Below are 22,986 nucleotides of genomic sequence, written 5' to 3' on the forward strand. Positions count from 1 at the left end.
CTATTGGGTTTAGGTCTGGAGACTGGCTCAGCCACCCCAGAACCTTGATATGCTTCTTACAAAGCCACTCCTTGGTTTTCCTGGCTGTGTGCTTCGGGTCAATGTCTGGTTGAAAGACCCACCCACGACCCATTTTCAATGCTCTGACTGAGGGAAAGAGGTTTTTCCCCAAAATCTCTCAAAACATTTTTCCGATCATCCTCCCCTTAATCAAGTGCAGTCATCCTGTCCCATGTGCAGAAAGACAGCCCCAAATCAAGATGCTTCCAACCCAATTTTTCACAGAAGGGATGGTGTTGTTGGGGAAGGTATTCATCATTCTTCTTCCTCCAAACACACTGAATGGAATTAAGATAAAGTAAAGAGGTTGTTCCCCAAAATCTTACAATACATGACCACGGTCATCCTCTCCTTAATACAGTGCAGTTGTCCTGTCCCATCTGCAGAAAAACACCCCAAAGCATGATACTACCACCCCCATGCTTCACAGTAGGGATGGTGTTCTTGGGACGGAACTCATCATTCGTCTTCCTCCAAACAGGGTTAGTGGAATTATGACCAAAAAGTTCCATTTTGGTCTCATCTGACCACAAAACTTTCTCCCATGACTCCTCTGTATCATCCAAATGGTCATTGGCAAACTTAAGACTGGCCTTGACATGTGCCGGTTTAAGCAGGGGAAAGTTTCCGTCCCATGCATGATTTCAAATCATGACGTCTTAGTGTATTACCAACAGTCACCTTGGAAACGGTGGTCCCAGCTCTTTTTAGGACATTGACCAAGTGATATCTTGCATGGGGCTCCACTGACCGTCATGTTTAGCTTCTTCCATTTTCTAATGATTGCTTCAACAGTGGACCTTTCTTCACCAAGCTGCTTGGCAATTTCTCCATAGGCCTTTCCAGCCGTGTGGAGTTAGACAATTTTGTTTCTGGTGTCTTTGGACAGTTCTTTATGGTATGGTATATGGTCTTGACCATGTAACAAGTTTGAGTCTTACTGATTGTATGGGGTGTACAGGTGTCTTTATGCAGCTAACGACCTCACACGGGTGCATCTGATTCAGGATAATACATGGAGTGGAGGTGGACTTTTAAAGACGGACTAACAGGTCTTTGACGGTCAGAATTGTAGCTGATGGACAGGTGTTCAAATACGTATTTGCAGCTGTATCACACAAATAAATCATTAAAAAAAAATCATACATTGTGATTTCTGGATTTTTAGTTTTAGATTATATCTCTTACAGTGGACATGCACCTACAATGAAAATTTCAGACCCCTCCATGATTTCTAAGTGGGAGAACTTGGAATATAGCAGGGTGTTTAAATACTTATTTTCTTCACTGTAAAAGGGAGACGGAAAATGAATGAATAAATGAATGCATGAATGCATGTTTGAGTAGGCAAGCAATGGATGCCCGTCCACACCCTGCCTGTTCCATTCTTCAATCTGGTCCACAGAACATTTACATTACTAAGTAAGCACAGTTTCAGTTAAAATGAGAAAAATATTCAAACAAATCAGATGAAAAAATAAAAACAATCCAGTTGAAACGAAATGCTGTGTATTGCCAGTGTATTTTTAACTGCTTTTTAGAAAATGTCCACTGAAGAAGCCGCTTCAAAACAAGCACTGTTCTGTAATGTACTGCAAGGCTCTATCAATTTGAAGTTTTAATGTTGTGTGTGGGACATGAAGTAAAAGGCAGTGAGCAGACCACACAAGACAATAGAATTACATGAGTAAATTCACCATGTATTGAAGAGCTTTTATTGCATTCATTAAGACATTCCCCCCATAAAATTGTCTATATATATATATATATATATATATATCAATTGGTTTGGTTGATTTATTGTAAATAAATTAATGGTTGATAGAAATAAATACATTGTCACAAATTACAAAGAAAAATTCAATATTAATTTATTATTCAAATAAAAATATTTGCACATTTTAGACGGATCTGAACCACGCCCCGCCCCTTTTTTCCGAGCTGTCTATTTTTAAAAAATCAAACGTGGTCTTTGAGCACAAACATTGGCGACGGCGTGGAATTTTTTCTTCAAAATAAAGGAGAAGATATACAGCAGTCATCCCACTGTGTGCAATACTTGTTTTGACCTGACGAAAAAATGATGTCGCTGTCTAAAAAGTGGGCTCGCCAAGCGGTTGGTGCTGTCTTCGTCCCTTCTTCCTTTTCCTCTTCTTTTCACCACAGCAGCCGAAGTTACAACAAACGAGCTTTCCCTCCGTTTGACGCAACGATTTCTGGGATGCTCGATACCACGGAGCTTTTGAGTTGTGTTTCATTCAACATGCACACTTACATATGGAGTTCCCCCGAGGTAAAACTGTGAGCCGTTAGCTTCGTGAGCCAAACTTTGCCTCTCGTGCTGTGCCACCTTCTTCATAACTACCCCAAAAGATGCCAACAGGCGTGGTAAGTAACCTGCATTGTTTTTTTAATCAAACCAATTTGTTGTTCAGCGATAACACGAATAACATTTAAATTTAGGTAACGCGAAAAATGATTTCAGAAGTGTGTATCATCATTAATCAGCACTCAAGAAGTAGCTCTCAGTCCCAAAAAGGTTGGTGCCCACTCACCTCCATTGCCGGTATATCTTTGAAACATAATAACTTAGGAAGCTGATTTTCGTATTATTGTAAAGCTCTTTATAGACTTGAATTAAACTTACAAATGTTCTTCTAATTGCTCAAGCATAATTACATGTTTTCCCTCAGTTTTAAAGCTAAGAAAAATCTACTATTGTAGCTACTTGAGGATGTGGAGAAGCTTCTTTTTAAACACTGAAGGGCACTTTAAATGCTTCTGAGAAATGAAGAATTATGTACAAAATTACCCATTGCCGGAGGTATCGTGGATGACTGCTTAGAGCGGGTCTGCCTCACTGTTCTTTAGACCGGAACTCAAATCCTGGCCCCATCTTTGTGGCGTTTGCATGTTCTCCCTGTGCCTGCTTGGGTTTCCTCCCACATCACTAGAAACATGCATGGTAGATTGATTAACCGTCTGTCGGTGTGAATGTTAGTGTTGTTTGTATGTGTCCTGCGATTGGCTGGTGACCAATTTAGTATGTACCCAGCTTCCTGCCCGTACATAGCTGTGATTGGCTCTGGCGGCTTAGAACATGGATGGACGGGTGAATGGATGATCCATTGCCGTGATCCTACCGTGTCTGGAAAGTGTGGTAACATTTGGAAATTTATTTCACAATTATCAAATTATGGGAAAATGGAAATTATAGTAGGAAAAAATATCCATGTTTCTGTGATTGTTACAACAGCTCTAAAAATTAAAAAAATTGAGCTGTCTTTTTCTTGTAAGTACAGCTCCAATATTTGTTAGCTCGTTATCATACCATGACCTTGGTGAATACCCTATGCTGATTGGCTGAGAAAATTCGATCAGTCTCATGTCTACCTGTTAAACAATTCAAGTAGTTTTTGTCCAAAAAAAATTCTACATCCATTTTCTTTGCCGCTTATCCTCACAAGGGTCGCGGGGAGTGCTGGAGCCTAACCCAGCTGTCAACGAGCTGCAGGCGGGGTACACCCTGAACTGTTTGCCAGCCACTCGCAGGGCACATGGAAACAAAACGATGCATTCACAATCACACCTAGGGGCAATTTAGAGTGTCCAATTAATGTTGCATGTTTTTGGGATGTGGGAGAAAATCAGAGTGCCCGGAGGAAACCCATGCAGGGATGGGGAGAACATGCAAAAACCACACAGGCGGTCTGGGATTGAACCTGTGACCTCAGAACTGTGAGGCCAACGTTTTACCAGCTGATCCACCGTGCCGCCAATCTCTACATTCTTCTCAATAATGTGCAGCACCTTTTGCCGTTAGCAAACATAGCCACCTGGCAGTCAGATTTTCTGATAAACTCTGAGGACAGAATATAGCAAATTTAAAACAATAATGAATCATTTATTTTATTTGGTGAGTACAACCAGTGATGGGAAGATGAGGCCTCACTGAGTGTATGGCACATTTCTCAAACCGTGTCAACACTGTGCTGAAGCTGTGTTGTTGTGTTCCTAATGTCTTTTGGATTTTAAAAGTCATTGCATGCCACTTCAATAAAGACTGGAAACATACTATACAAAGTTCTCACACATTTTTATTAGGAAACATCAACTGCTTTAACATCTTTGGCCGATGCAAATAATTTCTCCTCCTTTTGAGAACACTTGTTCACAGGGCACTGATGATAATGCATACCTTGAAATTTCATTGCGAGTTTGTATCAAGTAGGGTAATTTACAGGGATGAGAATTTTCTGCGGATTTTTTTCAGCTGAAAATGTCATTTTTGTGAAATGTTTTGAGAAAATTCGCAAAAAGTTTATGGCATTGCTATCTGTTTGCATTAAATTTGATGTTTATAATATTATAGCGGTATTTCCTCTGGATTTTCACTCTGATGTTAACATTTCATCGAGAAGCATCCTGTTTACTATGGCATAGTTATAACTTATAAACATCCCTATGTTATCTAGCGGTCTGCACGTTTGGAAGTATGACAAAAGTCATGGAGTGAAAAGATGAACTTCGTGCCAGGGAAATTGATTAAAAAAAAAAAAAGGATTAAAAAACTTTCAGATGAGCATGGCTTGAAAAAAGTGTAACTGCGGATAGGAACGAAAACTATCAACATGTCTAACCGAACACATACAAAAAGTGGATATTCCCGGCAACGTGCTGCGCACATCAATTATGGAAGCCGAGGAGCAAAAAATATCCAGGAGCATATAACGGGACAAGCCGAAAGGAAAAGAGGAAGATATCCAAACCAGGAAACACAAAGGTAAGTTGAATGTAAATTTCTCAAATATAATTGACAACTGTTAATATGATTAGGCCTATCTGTAGCACTGGCCCATGTAGATCGCATTTTATCGCTAACTTTTAGATTTCATGAGCTCTCTCTCGCCCTCTCTTATGTCTGACGTTTGGCAAAATTATTTTGGTTGTTTGGACTCATATTTTAAGTTTCAAAATGTTATGATTGCCCTGTATTTACACTGTTAGAAGTAACCAGAGGTCACTATTTACCAGTGTGTTTTATAAAAGTTCGTGGCCAAAGGGGAGCGCACCACCCTTTGAAACCCCACCCCCATGCACGCGTTGTGTGCTTTCGCAGATATTTTCAATGTTTTTCCAAATTGGTCATTCTCATTCCTGAATTTAGTCTTTGCATTTTCCAGTATTGCAGTCGATCCTGCGATCTTGGTGTGTTCGCCTCAGAGATGTATCTTTGTACCTTGATAATGGTATCGGCAGTGACATTAGAAATGGCTTTGCTTTCCTTGAAATCCATGTCCAGTAGAAAACATAGGCCATCATTTCAGGGAAAGTGCAATGCATCTTTGTTTCAAATTCATTGTAATCACATGGAGTGATTTGACATCAACCACATTAAAATACATTCTTCTTTTCCTTTCAGCTTGTCCCGTTAGGGGTCGCCACAGCGTGTCTTCTTTTTCCATTTAAGGCTATCTCGTGCATCTTCATCTCTAACCCCCACTGTCCTGATGTCCTCCCTCACAACATCCATCAACCTTTTCTTTGGTCTTCCTCTGGCCCTTTTGCCTGGCAGCTCCATCCTCGGCACCCTTCTACCAACATCCTCAATCTCTCATCTCTGAACATGTCCAAACCATCTACGTCTGCTCTCTCTAACCTTGTCTCCAAAACATCCAACTTTGGCTGTACCTTGAATGAGTTTGTTTCTAATCCAATCACCACGTTAAAATACATAAATGAATACATTTATAAATTCACATGACATACCTAAACTGGGAGCAGATGGCTGAGTTGAAGGTCCAGCTTGGGCATCTTCTATTTGCGTCACCTCACCATTTCTCATTTGTGGTGTACACTCGGGTTTTAGTCGTTTCATTGCATCATTGGCTTTTGATACATTTAAGAATCCGGTCATCTTGAACCAAGGATCCAACAGTTTTGATAATGTTTATGCTTTAATACTCCAAGATGCACAGAGTTTCTCAGTCTTGTATTAAGGTTTTCCATAAGCTTAACTGCTATTTCTGCAGTCCCATGTAATGCATTGTGTTGCAGTGAGAGGTGCAACATTGAAAGCATTGGGATTAATTTTGATCCAGGACCCCCCCCCCCCCCCCCACTTCCCGACAGCTACACTAGCTCTTCATTAAATGGAGCAAGCACATCCAGTGTCTCCTCTGATGTTGTACTCATCTGTAGTTAGCTGAGTTCTTTCACTTTTCACAGAGGCTGTGGACACCAACACAGACTCCTTCTGTTCTGCTGTGCATTCCAGCATTAAATACATGTTGTTCCTTCTTGTTGACACCTCATTCATTAGTTCTTCACTGTTCCGCCAATCTGTAGCTGGACTTGTGCCAGCTTCTCTTTGGCTGTAGTCCTGGTTCTAAAGTATTTATTATTTTGGATATCAGTAAGTGTCTGAATTTGGTCACATGATTTTCGAACTTTTACATTTAATGAATCCAATATGCAAATTGTGTGCCAGATTTGGAGCTTTATGACACATGCAGCTGTTTGCAGCCGCATCTGTGATCAGACCTCTCACTCTCTGCTATGGCCCACTTCTCTATACGTTTTTTATTTTTTTGCTTGGGACAGATTTTCAGCAGTCCGCTGCTGAGGGGAGTGTTTCGATCCCAACATTGATGTATGCAGCGCATAGTTGTCACTGTCCACATAGTGACAGGTCACAACCAGGTATGCCTCCATGTTGATGGATGGCCATATGTCAGCTGTCAGGCTAACTGCAGCTGCACTCTGCAGTTCTTTTTTTAAACTTGCTCCTTTTCCTCCTCATACCGCTGGCCAATCATTGCCTTGATAGTCTAAAAAAAAAAAAGCAGAGTAGATTAATGACTAACCGCATAACATGCATTTACTTTGCTAACATGCGTAACACCCATTCATCACTTTGTGTCATGTACCTTTCTACTTGGCAGTCCATATGAGGGCTCAAGAAGCTGGAGCAGCATTCGGAACCTTTTGTCTTCTACAAGGCTAAGCGGCTGACAGTCTGTAATGATCATATTCACAATAGCCTCATTATTCGCCTGCTTTCTGGAAGCACCACTGTTCATCGTGGGAGTGTCTGCCGCCGGTTCTTCCCTCTCACGCCGGACACGATTATGCCTCAGCGTTGATCCTGGGAGCAAATCCTACATTTCACCTACACTAGAAAATAAACCTTAATCCATACAAACAGATTCAAATATCCTCCAGAGAGAAATTAGAATGACCCGAGCGAAATATGATTAATAGTATAAACGAGGAGATAAATCATTTACCTGTTGCCACCAGCTCTTCCAGCTCCTTCCATCGGGAAAGTGCTACAGATCAATGAAAGTCAAAAGTCGCAGGCATTCAAACATTCAAGCGTATTTTTCCCTCTGGCAATTAAGTCATTAAATTCTTGATCAGCAAACCTACTATTTTTCTGCCTTGTGCCATGTTAGGACACTCACACCCTTTTTTTTCATAGGGAAGTTCACTCGTTGAAAATAATGTATCAGATAGGTCATGTCATTGGTACTGTAACTTTAAAATAAAGATTTTCATCAGATATCATTTATGGTTGTGATGAGGATATTTATATTTGCAATTACAAATTTTCATGGGCTCTGCCATTTTAGCGAGTCACATGACCTACATGCGCTGATGCGACATTTCATATGCTCAAACTGAGGCTCGGTTATGTTCCTATACAATTATAGCCAGCGCTGATTTCTCTGATTTGTTCTCATCTGATGAAGAAATGTGCGTAAACAAAGGCCGCCGGATCTTGCGCACGGATCCCCGGGGCAGTCCCCGAATGAGCTCGGGGGCCCGGCCGCAAACGAGCTCCGAGGGCTGGCTGCCGGAGCTCCGGCGGTGGCGCTCCGTGAGGTTACAGCACGACACGTCACATCCGCGCATGTAGGTCATGAGACTTTCCAAAATGGCGGTGCCCGTGAAAATTTGTAATTCCCGATATAAATATCCTTAATAGAACCTTAAGTAATCTCTGAAAATCTTTATTTTAAAGCAGGGTTCATACGGGTCAGGGAATTTGTGGAATATCATGGAAAGAAACGTTGCCTTTTCCAGGTCTTGGAAATTCCGATATATAAAAAATATTTGGCTTGGGTTAGGGAATATCATGGAATTTTCAGTCACTGTGACTTGACTGGCGCTATCGCACTCTCAAATCTGCACAGTCGAGCACGAAAATCACGCACGTAAAATTTGTTACGAGTAGAAATACATAGCAGTGAAACACAGCCTGACTTTTTTTTTTGTGTGTCAACACGGAAACACACAGTCTCCTGATAGTTTACCTGACTCCGCCCACCTTCGGCTCTTAAAGGGCTACACTCATAATTATAAACACCGTCCACCCACACAGTCTGAGCAGCATAAAGCAAAGAGTTAGACATGCTGCTTGTGTTTACGCTCGTTAATAATGGTAAAAGTAAAAAAAAAAATGTGCTGTTGCTTTAATGAATGTCAGGTTATGTGAATAATAACTAAATAATATCATTAAAGTCTTTATAAGTGATTGGGTGTATTCATTCGACTTGGCTCATAATGGAACCCAGTGCTCTGTCTTAAAAGTCTGATGCGATATAAATAGGCTAATAAACATTTCTCTTGCATGACATTGCGCATTTACGTATCCCCAACCTGACTCTTCAGCATACAACATAACACTTCATTCAGCAGGTCAGTGATACACCAACAAAGGGAAAGTTGTTCTCCTGCAATCAAACTCAGAGATCTCCCTTATTACCTTCGAACATACAGCCTTTTGTTTGTTGATATTGTCCACACTTAGTTGTACGCGTGCTCTTCCGGAAGCCTTAATCCATAAAAGAGACTTCGTCAACTGTGTTATAGGCTTTGAAAAATGACTCAAGCGGGCCCCTTGTTACCTAGCAGGATATCTTTCATCAGAATTGCACGTTCCCCAAGTGGATCTGAGGACCATTTTGTTTGTAACATTATGTTTTCCAAGCGCACACAACTGATAACCAGCATTGCTTGTGGGACATGATGACCAGAGGGGCAGGTCAAGCTAGGGGTTAAGACAATGTGGCTATCTGATTGGCTATTATTGTACGAGTGATTGACAGGTCGGAAAGGTCCATTATACGGAGCTGGTCATGGCTTTGTGGTGAAGGTGCTAGCCTTTTAGCCATAGGCCACATGAAGAGTGGGTTCATCCTCATTCTCTGACTAGTAGTGTATGTAATGTCAAATTTGGAGCACAAATTATCTTATATAGATGAAAATATATATTCAATATGTAATTATAGTTTATATTTTTAATAATCATAAATTTCAGAGTCATTATGATGTGCCTACTACATTGATAAGCTTTGGCACTTATTATTTAAGTGAAAACACACGATCATAGAGCTGAAATATTGCTGTCTAGCACAATCAGTCAATTCATTATTAGTCATGGAATTTTGTATTTTATACTTGGAAAGTCATGGCAAATTCATGGAATTTTGATTCTCTGGAAGTCTATGAATCCTGTAAAGTTACAGTACCAATGATGTGACCTGTCTGATACATTATTTTCAATGAGTGGACTTCCCCTTTATATTTATTTTTGTATATTTTGTAGACTGCACGATTCGTCACTTTAAACTGCTCCCTTTGCACAATTGACATTGTTAAAACACTTATTTATATAGATTTTACATCTTGTATGTCTTATAAGGAATAGTTCCTATGAACAGAAATGTCTCTTGTTCTTGTTGCTATGTTGTTCCTTGTTCTTGGTTCTGCATGTCGTACCAGGGCAGCACCAACTGCTGGAGAAAAATTCCTTGTATGTTTTTTACACACTTGCCCTTTAAAGCTGATTCTGATGATCAGATCAAAATGGTCCCACATGGAAAAAATCTTCCTCTTCCCTGTTTGAGCCATCAATGACAGGCAGATACCAATAACCAGCCCAAAGCAAAGAACACAAACTCTCTCCATCCAACAAAACCCACAAACCTGTTGACACATTGTCTCCCTCATAAACTCAATTTGGTGCTTCCACAACTGAATGAAACAGGATTTATGTCAGTCAAGTGGTTTTCCTGAAAGTGATGCGTGTTCGACACCGGGTGTCGCCTTGTTTGCCTGCCGGTTTCAGTGTTGTCAGACCCATCGCTAATTACAACACCTTTGATGACTAAGATGCTGCTGAGAAAGTTGTCTGTTTTTTATGTTAATTCCATTTGGAGACCATCTAATTCAGGGGTGACCTACCCGTCATTTGTGATAGGCCAGTCGATTGCCGAGGCAGTTTTGGTCGATCGTGTCACTGCGTGCCAAAAAAATAAAGGCGTCGGCCATCATCCATATTGTTGCTTGATTCAGGTTTGGCCAATACGTTGATCACACATGTCGAACTATTTAGAGTTGGTTTGACCAATCTTGGCTTCTTGTGACATGTGACTTTGCTTGTACACATAAAGGTGGGTTCTAGCAAGCTTGCTTTCCCCACGCGAGTCGCAGCGATGCCCTACACCCTCCTGAATGGCTGCTTGGGGGGAAAAAAAAATGTTGGCACTCCTGATGGAATTTATTGTCCAGTGAGTGAATGTTAGAAAGGAAGATGGGTGGACTGGTGTTTTGGAGGGTTTAATTGCTGTGATTTTAGGCGCTAGCCCATCACGATAACTATACTTCTGCATGGGGCAAATGGCCCCGATTTCTCATCTGTCTGCTAAGCAACTCCACTGCTTCAAAGGCTAATAGTTCTTCCCAGTCAAAATAGCCATGCTGTCACGGGACAATACAACAACAGAAGATGCTTGGCAGGGAGCCACTGGCATGTTGTGGTCAGCATGCCGCTGAATCATATGGCATTATCAGTCAGATAATTATCCTGCATCACTAATTAAAAATGACACTTGTTGCACGATCACTTGAAAAATGTGCAAATTTATGCTGAAGTATAACAACCATCTAAAAAGGGTGACACCAAATTACAAGCAGTATTAAATCTCACGTCAGCAATTGTCAAATTCACAAAATGCTCTCGTGGAAATGAAAAAAGCCAATATTATACTCTGGCATCTTCTGACACAAAACAGAGATTATGGTTCACCAGTAAATACTGGGGAGCATTTTAAAAAAATCCAAGTTCATTTTTATGCAGATTTGAAAGTAAAATTGGCATGCTGATTCCAAAATTCAATTTTTTTTTCCTAGGATTGCAAGTTTTTTTTTTCTTTTTGTTTTTTACCCACAGCCTACACTCCAGATGAGCAAAATTCCACTGATTAGCAAGACTGAGATTTGCCAGATGAATTTTATTGCACTCATTTACACTTATATGGCATATTATAGGTCAGCATCATCAGTATCTCCAAACAGAAATTCAAGATAGTAGGACTAAAGAGGATTTGCGGCATATCCTTTCTAAAACATCCATCCATCCATCATCCATCTGTTTTCTGTACCGATTATCCTCAAGTGTTGCGGCTGTGCTGGAGCCTATCCTAGCTATCTTTGGGCAGGAGGCACCCTAAACTGGTTGCCAAACAATCGCAGAGCACATAGAGGGAAGAAAATGAGTATTTGAACACTCTGCTATATTGCAAGTTCTCCCAATTAGAAATTCTGGAGGGGTCTGAAATTTTCATCGTAGGTCCATGTCCACTGTGAGAGAGATAATCTAAATAGAAAAATCCATAAATCACATTTTTTCACAATTTATTTGTGTGATATAACTGTAAATAAGTATTTGAACACCTTAGAAGACCAATGTTAATATTTGGTACGGTAGCCTTTTTTTGCAATTACAGAGGTCAAACGTTTCTTAGTAGTTGTTCTTGTTGTAGTTGTATCGGTCCGTTGTTGTAAACTCCAGAGTGGAAGCGTGTCCAACCCCTCTCAACTGAACTGGTACCACAGCCCAAGGCGTGTGTGGACGTGAGCCCAACTATATCTAGTCGGAACTTCTTAACCTCACCAATATTTGTATTCGTCTTAGGGGTTTATGGAGACATGGTTTCTCTCGTCCCTCACTTCGGACCTTTTTGCCATGGGTGATCCTACCAAGGGCGTGAAGCCTCAGACAATTTAGCTCCTAGAATCATTGGGAAAAACACAAACCTTCCACCACAATAAGGTGATGATGACTCAAGGAGGGGTAAAATAAAATGAAAAGCAAAAAATGTAATCACTGAAGTGTGGCAGTGGTGGATTTCGCAGCGGCAGACCTTGTCACTGGCTCGTGGTGAGATATGCTGCCACCCAGGTGGTCAATTAGGTTCTGCATTGGACCAGAGGGCCTTCCAAACACCAATTTTTACATCGCCGGATTAAACTCGGGCTCAACGGTGGTCAAGAATTACTACAATTATCTATGAACACGAATGATCATTAAGTACTATGTCCATTTCCCCCACGGACTTAACGCCGATATTTGCACCCACCCTTGCAGCAAGGTCCACCAGCTGCCAACTCAGAAGAGACTAACACTGGTGTGAGGCTGGCCAGCAGGGACGCTCTGATGGTCTAATCCAGTCAGTCATGGGGGAATTTATTTATTTTTTTAAACCTTCCATTGCCAAGGAGATATTTGCTATTTGCAAGACCTTTCCAGGAAGTAATGTATTTTTTTTTTTTAACTTATTGCACCTTATCCAGTTAAGGTATTTACAAGCCAACCTGCCTGCAGACAGCAAATTAAAACAAAGCAAAATAGAAGCAAATATATCAAATTGTACATTGTACATGTACATGATGTCGTAAGTTAAATATTACACAACATCATAGCACAGAGTGGGAAAAAAAAGTTCCATAAAAGGCATGTGAATGTATCTTCTCTAAGGCTGGAGAACATGCATGAACGTAAAGTAAAATGTCCTCAATGCTAAAACATTAGAAAAACTTGAGACACTTGCAGATTACGATCGTTGTGATTTATTGTTCTCAAAATTGTAGAGGAACTATTTAACACTTCGACCTGATATTTGTATTGCATTTTCCATCTGATAAATCATCTCTATAGTCATTTGCGACCTTCTGTTGCACATTCTCAGTAAAATAGAATATCCATCCATCCATTTTCTTTGCCGCTTAGTTTCATGAGGTTCGCGGGGAGTGCTGCAGCCTATCCCAGTTGTCAACGGGGAGGAAGCAGGGTACACCCTGAACTGATTGTCAGCCAATCGCAAGGCACATCGAGACAAACAGCCGCACTCACATTCACACCTAGGGCCAATTTAGAGCGTCCAATTAATGTTGCATGTTTTGTGGGATGTGGGAGGAGAAAACCCACGCAGGCACGGAGAGAACATGCAAACTCCACACAGACCGATTGAACCCGGGACCTCAGAACTCTGAGGCCAACGCTTTACCAGCTGATCCACTGTGCCGTCTAAAATAGAATAAATGTATTTAATTATTTGAAATGTACCACAAAAAATAAACCTACTTCAAAGAGTCTTTGCAGCCAGATCGGCATTGCAAATGACAAACAGTTCTAATTACTGCACCTGGATAAATGATTCTTTTAAAGTTATCTAAAATGTTTGAAATTAAGATTTAAGATATGAAATAAGACATTGAAAGCTTGGATTGTCAACATTTTTTGATCCAGTTGGTGTCAGTAATGAGCAATATCAGCCTCATTTGCTTAATCTAACTCGAACTAATAACTGATAGAAGCACACACCACACCTTTTTGTTATCACCAACTCCTGCTACTAAGAACTCAAAAGTTCATGGGCTCATTGATGCAAAAGTAAATGAAAGGTGTTCTTCTTCCTACATTTTTTTCACATTATATGCTCCTCCATCTGTCGATGAGATGGTAAAAGGAAAACGTCTTTAATTTTAATGAAGTGGATAATTTCATATGCTTCCCTCCATTCAGGTCTTCAATGCATGTGGTACAAACATTAAAGCTGGTCTTCAGTTGAGGATAATTGCGCACGGAGCCATTAGCGGTTATTTTAGTCCAATGTTCTGTGAGCAATTTATCTTTTTTAATAGGCCTTTTCAGGAAATTTTGCACTTTGGAGAAATCTGTGTTCAAGAATTACTACAATTATCTATGAACACGAATTATCATTAAGTACTATGTAATGTACAATGCTGTGAAAAGTATTTGCATCCTTCTCAAATTCTTATATTGTTGCATTGTTTCCTAACTTTAATGCTTACGATAAATGTAAATATCAGACAAATATAACTCAAGTGAACAAAAATGATGTTCTTAAATGGTGATGTCATTTACTAAACCAAAAACAAACAAAAAAAAAACAATAAGTCACCTGACCCTGTGTGAAAAAGTAATGGCCCCCTAAACCCAGTTCTGAGTTGGGCCATCCTCAACAGCAACAATTGAATTCAGGTGGATTCCAGAACTGGACATGAGTCTTTCACATCTCTTTGGAGATATTCTGGATCTCTTTTCCTTGCAGAAACAATAGTTTGAATTCAACAAAAATAGAGGGTTTCGAGCATGAATGGCCTTTTTAAGGTTATTATGCTACTGCATTTCAATTGGATTCAAGTCTGGACTTTGACTAGGCTACTCCAAAACCTTTATTTTGTTTTTAAGGCATTCAAAAGTTGACATTCTGGAGTGTTTTGCATAATTATCCAGCTGCTTAACCCAAGTACGCTTCATCTTAATGGTATGAACTAACGGCTGAACATTCTCCTTAAGGATTTTATGTTCAAGAGCAGAATTCATGATTCTATCAATTACAGCAAGCTGTAAAGGTCCTCAAGGAGAAAGCACCCCAGGACCATCACACTACCACCAGCATGTTTGTTTGATATGATGTTCTTTTCTGAAATCTGTGCAACATTTATCGTAGATTTAGCAAGACCTTCCTTAAAGCTCAACTTTCATCTCTTCAGTCCATAGCAGTCACTGACATTTGAAAAACGTACGGGTGTGGTCCACCAGTCATGCCCGCAGATATAATATTGCTGGTGTGATTAGCAATGGAATCCCAAGACCTTAAAATAACTTACTGAGTTGTTATACCCGAGTATTTAGTTGTTACCTAATACCATAATCATATTTTATTGACATTGCACTGAGACAGACATTTTTAAAGAGGTCAATAGACATTCAATTCCAAAACTAAATATTCATATATTCAAATCATTTTATTTCATCATGATGTATTATGATAATATCGCGTAATTTACATTGCTATCTATTGTCAATCTATTGACGAAAGCTAGCAGTAGATGATCTATCCTCTTTCTTCCTAAAGCATGGAGAGGGAAAAAAATTTCAACTTCAAGATAACGCGGTACCACGGGGGAAACTGTATATGGACAGACTAGTCTAACATTAGAACTTAGATCAAGTCAAAGTAAATCCCAATCTCATACTTATTATATTCAGATCCTGAAACATTACCAGTGTTATATACCAGACATATTTCAATGTAAATCAGGGGTGCCCGGATTCTCCCCCCCGAAGATCTGGCGAAAAAAAGTCTGCCAAATAGATATGAGTGTTTCATCTGAGATGTCACACTGTGGCGACCCCTAACGAGACAAGCCAAAAGAAACTTAATTACTTACTATCTACTTTTCTAGCAGTCAGCCTCTCGCAATTGACCGGCGGGGCGGGGTTGGCGGGGGGTGGGCCAGTGCACGTGCGTGTCGCCGCGACAAATAGGAGGCCGCCTTGCTAGAATACACCTTCATGTGCGTACGCTCTACGTATTGGCCACACCTGACTCAAGCAACGAGGTGGATGATAGTCTAACGTCTTTTTTTTTTTTTTTTTGGTGGGGGGATTGGGACGCCTTCACGCAATCAACCAAAACTGCCCCGTTGTTAACCTGGGCTACAACTGATTTGGTATAGGATTCCAATCACTGTGATTTGACGGGCGCCCGCACGCCATTGCACTCGCAAATCTGCAGAGTCGAGCACGAAAAATCACGTGCGTAAAATTCGTTACGAGTACAAATACATAGACATTCTCTGCACACATGAAAACCAATCCAGCGCAGTGAACCACAGCCTGACTTTTTTTTCTTTTTTTTTTTTTTTTTTTAACACGGAAGCACACAATGTCCTGCTAGTTTACTTGACTTGCCCCCCCCCCCCCTTTCGCTCTGAATGGGGTACAGTCATAATTACAAAGACCGTCCACCCACCAGCATTTTAGTTAGCGACACAGTCAGGGCAGTGTAGAGCAAAGAGTTAGACATGCTGGTTGTGTTTACTCTCGATAATAATGGTAAAAGTAAAAAAAAAAAGTTCTGTTGCTTTAATGAATGTCGGGGTATGTGAATACTAGAAGAAAAAGTGGTGAAAGTGGACAAGATTTTCTCTTTTTTGAGGAAAAAGTCTGTTCTGAAGCCAAAGTAGTAAGTACAGGATGAAATGGTGTGTAATGTTAAAATTCTACCTTGGCACAGGCTGATCATGCTAATTCTGCATTTTAAATATTGGAGGCAACATAACATTAACCTTAAAACTGTTTGGAAGCATCATTCAGCTTTCAACATGCATTGCTAGATATTCTGCAAGCAATAATTCAGTTTTACACCCAGAAAAACAGACAGGGATATCATTGTGGGTTAAAAAAAATGAAACAAAGTTGCAAGCGACCTGGATGACACTGATCTGACCACAGTGCATACGTCGGATGTTGGTCACAGTGATCAAAGGGGGCGCTCACGGCCTTAGTGTTTTTTTTCTCAGACAAATTAGAACTTAGAGGGAATGTTGGTCTTGACATTAATTTACGTGTTTATTTCATAAACATTGGTAACAAAGGAAGCCTGATTCTAAACAGATTTCACCCGGAAACAGGAAATGTAAGTTAACCGTACTGAGCATGTTCGAAAGTTATCCCAAAAGCACATGTTCCGAGCTTCTTCACGTACGTCGAAAGTCATCATCATCATGACCCATGTCAAAGGAAATTCAGTTACACTGAAAACATTTCTGGGACATAATACAGGTAATGTTTCAGTATATAGCTATAATAAGTATGAGGTTGTGATTTACTTTGACTTGATCTAAGTTCTAACATTAGACTAGTCAGTCCACATATCTAAATGCGAACAATCATTTTCCCCTGTGGTACCGCATTATCTTGAAGTTGAAAACCTTTCCCCTCTACATGCTTTCGGAAGATATGGATCATCTACAGTAAATTATGTGAGACTATAACGATACATCATGATGAAATAAAATTATTTGATTATATGAATACTTAGTTTTTAAATTGAATGTCTATTGACCTCTTTAAAAATGTCTGTCTCAGTGCAATGTCAATAAATTATGATTATGGTGTTAAGTAACAACTACATACTCAGGTACAACAACTCAGTAAGTTATTTTAAGGTCTTGAGATTCCATCCCTAATCACACCCGCAACTTTATATCTGCGGGCATGACTGGTGGACCACCCCCGTAACCTTGTCTGCGGGCATAATTGACCACGCCAGTACATTTTTCAAATTTGAGTGACTGGGATTCATTAGATGAATGCTCATATTTGTTTGACAAAGTTTTAAACCGGACGTCCTTCCTGACGTAATCCTCTGCATTTATTCGGCCTGGGACCGGCGTAAAGTTTGCACTGTCTTGGGACCCCATACAGCTGCATTGCTTTAGTAACACGTACAGATGTGTAATATTGTGTTATCTTTTCTTCTAGCTTCTACACAAAGAGGTCACTGGGCAGTGATGTAGCTGTTCAGCATCTCCTGCTGTCCACAACATACATTCATAATAAGCAGAACTTTAACTCTAAAGTGATGGATGAAGACACAGCCACCCTAAAACCCAGACGGATCCAGAATCAAAATGTCGTCCATCGTCTTGAGAGACGTAGGATTTGTTCGGGCCGACCAGGTGCTCACTGGTATAGAGTACGTTGCTTCCACCAGAACCTGTTTCCCAACTTTACAGTGGTCAATGTGGAGAAGCCTCCTTGCTTCCTAAGGAAGTTTTCACCTGATGGACGCTGCTTCATTGCCTTCTCATCTGACCAGACATCTCTGGAGGTAAAATTTAGTTAATAGATGATAGTATCAGCTAACTGTCTTTTTCTCACCACAGTGAAAGAATGTATTTAGAAGTAAAAAATAACCAGGGAGTATCCTGGGCTAGGTCTACAAAGTGCAACAATTGAGGCAATGAAATATAGAATTGTATATTAAGTACAATGATACCGCTACTTCCGAAATTAATTCATGCCGGAATTTCTTTCATTAGGGTTCGTAACTAGAAACGCATTTTACATGTAAATAGCCTAATCCGTTCCAAGCTTCCCAACCCACCCAGCCGCCAAAAATAAACATTCAAACTGTACATAATGTAGAAAATAATACTAAAATGTTAATTTACCTTAAAAATAAGCATTCAAAGTGTACATAATGTAAAGAATAATAAGAAATTATGTTTATTTAACTTTGGGGTTGAGTGTGTGGTGAGCAAAAAGGTATCATGGTGTCATCAGAGGCAGAAGATCTCACAGATATTAATTGCACTAAAATTAATAAATTCCACATACTAAAAATTCAAAACAAACTAACAGTAACTTTCAATGTTTCGTGAAGTGCCAATCCAAGGATGTTAGCCTTTGACATCTTTTAATCATCATGCAGAAATGTGCAAGGCAAACGTCATCGTCATCAAGTGAGTAATAGCCTGACGAGTTAACACATTTTCCGGATGATTGTTTTAAATAAATTTGGAAATTTCATGGAATTTCGTCAAAACATCTTTTATTCTGTCTGACGGATTAGTGTCTGCTTCCACATTTAAGCCACAAACTGCTCCTGCATTATCTATTGCAACGCCTCCAGCCTTTTGCTCCTCCAATGAAAGATTCTCATGGTGCTTCTGAACGTCGAAACATTGATCGGGTAAAGATTGACGTCCCGAAAAAGGATTGATGTCGCTCCTAGCCAGTGGATGGATCTGATGCCAGGACGATCCTACGTGCTAGCAAATTGGGGGAGTCGCTCTATCGCGCCACACACACACCACCAGACGGGATGTGCGTCATTGTGTACATTGCTATTTTTTTCTTTTGTTAAAGCAAAGCAAATTTTATTTGTATAGGGCGTGTATGTGTGTGTGTGTGTGTGTTTATATATATATATATATATATATATATATATATATATATATATATATATATGTGTGTGTCTGTATATACACGAGTTAACTCAATGTGCTTTATATGATTATAGGCATTTGAAAACAAAGAGATAAAACATTTAAAACGGCATAAAAACAATAAAAATGAAAAGCGAAATATGTCAAAAAAAAAGACAAAACTGAATACAGTGTAAGTAATATGATCAAATACTTGATATATTCTAAAAAGCATGAGAATAAATAAGTTTTAAACCTGGATTTAAAAACATTCACACTTGGGGCTGTTGGCAACTTATTCCATTTGTGTGCAGCATAATAGTTAAATGCTGCTTCACCATGTTTGCTTTGGACTCTGCGGACCACTATTTGAGCTGAGTCAGTCGATTTCTGAGCTCTACCGGGTTTGTATTCCGTAAGCATTTCTTTCATGTATTCAGGACCTTAATCATTTAGTGAGTTATAGACCAGTAGCAGAACTTTAGAATCTATTCTAAAGCTGACTGGAAGCCAGTGCAAGGACTTTAGGATTGGAGTTATATGCTCTGACCGCTTTGTTTTGGTCAGAACGCGAGCTGCAGCTTTCTGATTGATCTGAAGCTGTTTAATACTTTTTTTTGGGGAGTCCAGTCAGAAGACCATTACAGTAGACAAGTCTACTCGAGATAAAAGCATGGATGAGCTTTTCCTGGTCTTCTTGACACATACAAGACTTGACTCTAGATGTGTTCTTCGGATGGTAGAAGGCAGTTTTTGCGATTGATTTGATATGATTCTTGAAAGTCAGGTCGAAATCCATCAGAACACCAAGGTTTTGGACTTCGTCTTTGGTTTTTAAAGATGGAGAGTCCTGGTGTTTAATAACAGCAATTCTCTTTTCTTCATTGCCAAAAACAATTGTCTCAGTTTTATTCTGATTTAGTTGAAGAAAATTTTAGATGTACTGTATGGTATATGACCTGCATTTTCTAATTAGATTACAAAATGAGTCACACAAATTTATAAATTACTCCCTCACCTAATGTGTTTTCAAGTCTTCCTTGTTCAAGAATGTTAAATAAGTCAACTTGCCTGTTCATCAGAATATGTGTACAGCATCTCTTTTCCAGTGTTTTCTTCTGTCTTGTGCAGTCTTCTTCTTTTCCTTTCGGCTTGTCTCGTTAGGGGTCGCCACAGCGTGTCATCTTTTTCCATCTTAGCCTATCTCCTCCATCTTCCTCTCTAACCACAACTGCCCTCATGTCTTCTCTCACAACATCCATCAACCTTCTCTTTGGTCTTCCTCTCACTCGTTTGCCTGGCAGCTCCATCCTCAGAACCCTTCCACTTCCCTACTCACTCTGTCACCTGTGGACATGTCCAAACCATCCAAGTCTGCTCTCTCAAACCTTGTCTCCAAAATATCCAAATTTGGCTGTCCATGGAATGAGCTCATTTTTAATCCTATCCAACCTGCTCAATCCTAGAGAGAACCTCAACATCTTCATTTCTGCCTCCTCCGGTTCTGCTTCCTGTTGTCTCTTCAGTGCCACTGTCTTGTCTTGTCTTGTTAAGGTTGGAGACTTAATATTATCATGGATATCATTACCAAAATCATCACATTACCTTTATTATAGTTCTGTAAGAAAATTTAAAAAATAAAATGTGTGTTTACCGAAAGCATTATCTATTTTGAAAACGAATAAGCAACTGTTTGAGCTTCTAGGATTATTCAATTTAAACAGCAAAAGTCACAGTAGATTTTATTGCATGCAAAACGCCCAAAATGTCAGTGTTGGGAACAAATCATGGGGTTGGACCCAAAACGCAAGACTCACAAGACCAGGTATAGTTCTGGGAGAGTTGGCATGGCCACGCCCTTGACAGTCTGTGGTTTCGAAACTATTTTCACCAAAATACAACGTACAAATGTAAATAAATACCGTAATTGAAATAATGTGGAACGTTTCACGAGTGTGCACATGCCCTACTGGTGGGGATGTGGCTGTTTTGAAAATTAAACGATCACATTTAAACACCTGTTAAATGGAAGTTAGCACACACCTGCTACTGTTTTAAATCTCTCTGATTAAAATGTAAAGTTCAGTTGTCCAAGTCTGCTTTTAGTGATATTTTTCCAGTCAAATCTTACAGCACAAGCCATGATCTACAAAGAGCTTCTACAGCATCAATGTGATGTCATAATGGGATCCCATCTCACAGATGATCTCGTTGATCATCTGCGCGATGTTCTAAAGAGGGGTACGCAGACGAGATGCCCTGACAATCTGACACTTTTGACCTTTTTTTTATTTTTTGGGGGGGAATAAAAATGGGAACATGCCACATCAAGATATGACCAAGGAGAAGATGCTGGAACAAAGTTGTGCTATAAGTGTATGTATAATTATGCAACGAGATTATTGTACATTGTTCTTTAACATTGTTTTCTCTGAAAAGGGTGGCACGGTGATGTAACTTGTTAGAGCCTTGGGCTCACAGTTCTGAGAACCAGGTTTGAAATCCTGGCCCCACCTGTGTGTAGTTTGCATGTTCTCTCTGTGCCTGTGTGGGTGTTCTCCGGGCACTCCGGTTTCCTCCCACATCCCAAAAACTTAAATTGTAGACTCTAAATTGCCCTTAGGTATAATTTTGAGTGTGACTGTTGTTTGTCACTATGTGCCCTGCAATTGGCTGGCAACCGGTTCTGGATGTACCTCACCTCCTGCTTGATAACAGCTAAGATAGGCTCCAGCACTCCATGACCATTGTGAGGATGAGCGACTCAGAAAATGTATGGCTGGAAATGTTTTGAAATTATTGTCTTAGTCTCATTTATTTCATTAAGAAACCTAGCATTTGAATATGTGTAGACTGTTTATATCAACTGTATTTTCCCTGACTGTTGTTAGTCAATACTGATTTAAAAGCAAAATACAATAAATTTTAAAATTAATAAGGGAAGGACTTGTTTTTCTTTAATTTAGTGACATTTAAAAAAAACATTATGATAGCACCGGTAATCAGGGAAAATGGTATTTTATTGACATGTCAATGATCCATTGATCATTAATCTCGTATTTCCCTCACAGATTTATGAATACCAAGGCTGCCAAGCTGCTCAGGACTTGTTGAGAGGCCAGGAGGGTGAGACCCTTCTAACAGCCAATGATCAGCGATCCCTCAACATCCGGGGCCGTTTATTTGAACGATTTTTCTCCTTGCTCCACGTCACTAATGTGGCGTCAAATGGAGAACACCTCAACCGGGAATGTAGTCTCTTTACTGATGATTGCCGCTATGTCATTGTTGGTTCCGCTGTGTACGTCCCTGAAGAGCCACAACCATACTTCTTTGAGGTACATCAGTAAAATCATGACTAAACTGCAGTGAAATATATATATATATATATATATAATATATATATATATATATATATATATATATATATATATATTATATATATATATATATATATATATATATATATATATGTATGTATGTATGTATGTATGTATATATGTATGTATGTATATACACCTGTGTGTGTGTGTATTGCTTTATATGTTGTTCTTTTATTTCTGCTGTGATTTGTAACAGGTGTATCGCAACAATGAATCTGTAACTCCTAATCCTCGGTCCCCTTTAGAGGATTACTCCCTCCACATCATTGATCTCCATACAGGCAGACTCTGTGACACCAGGTCCTTTAAATTCGACAAAATCATCTTGTCCCACAACCAGGGCCTCTACCTCTACAGAAACATCCTGGCTGTGCTGTCAGTCCAGCAGCAGACAATACATGTCTTTCAGGTGGCCTGATTTTATTGCCATGAGTTCTAATTATTGACA

At 39.7% G+C, this 22,986-nt stretch overlaps 1 protein-coding gene across 4 annotated transcripts in view; it reads left to right on the top strand.

The window, feature by feature from the left end:
- The first annotated feature begins 2,168 nt into the window (after positions 1–2,168).
- det1 (DET1 partner of COP1 E3 ubiquitin ligase) overlaps positions 2,169–22,986 on the top strand; it is a 28,677-nt gene continuing 7,859 nt past the window's right edge. The window contains exons 1-5 of one of the 4 annotated variants that reach the window (XM_061822978.1): positions 2,169–2,448; positions 2,524–2,599; positions 17,708–18,056; positions 22,227–22,493; positions 22,735–22,947. In XM_061822978.1, coding sequence (XP_061678962.1) covers positions 17,808–18,056; positions 22,227–22,493; positions 22,735–22,947 — 729 coding nt within the window. In that variant the 5' untranslated portion in view covers positions 2,169–2,448; positions 2,524–2,599; positions 17,708–17,807. The remainder of the gene's footprint in view (positions 2,449–2,523; positions 2,600–17,707; positions 18,057–22,226; positions 22,494–22,734; positions 22,948–22,986) is intronic. The other 3 variants (XM_061822979.1, XM_061822977.1, XM_061822981.1) reach the window with 3 other exon arrangements.

The sequence above is a fragment of the Syngnathoides biaculeatus genome, chromosome 6, assembly GCF_019802595.1.
Source record: "Syngnathoides biaculeatus isolate LvHL_M chromosome 6, ASM1980259v1, whole genome shotgun sequence".
In the NCBI taxonomy this organism is placed as follows: Eukaryota; Metazoa; Chordata; class Actinopteri; order Syngnathiformes; family Syngnathidae; genus Syngnathoides; species Syngnathoides biaculeatus.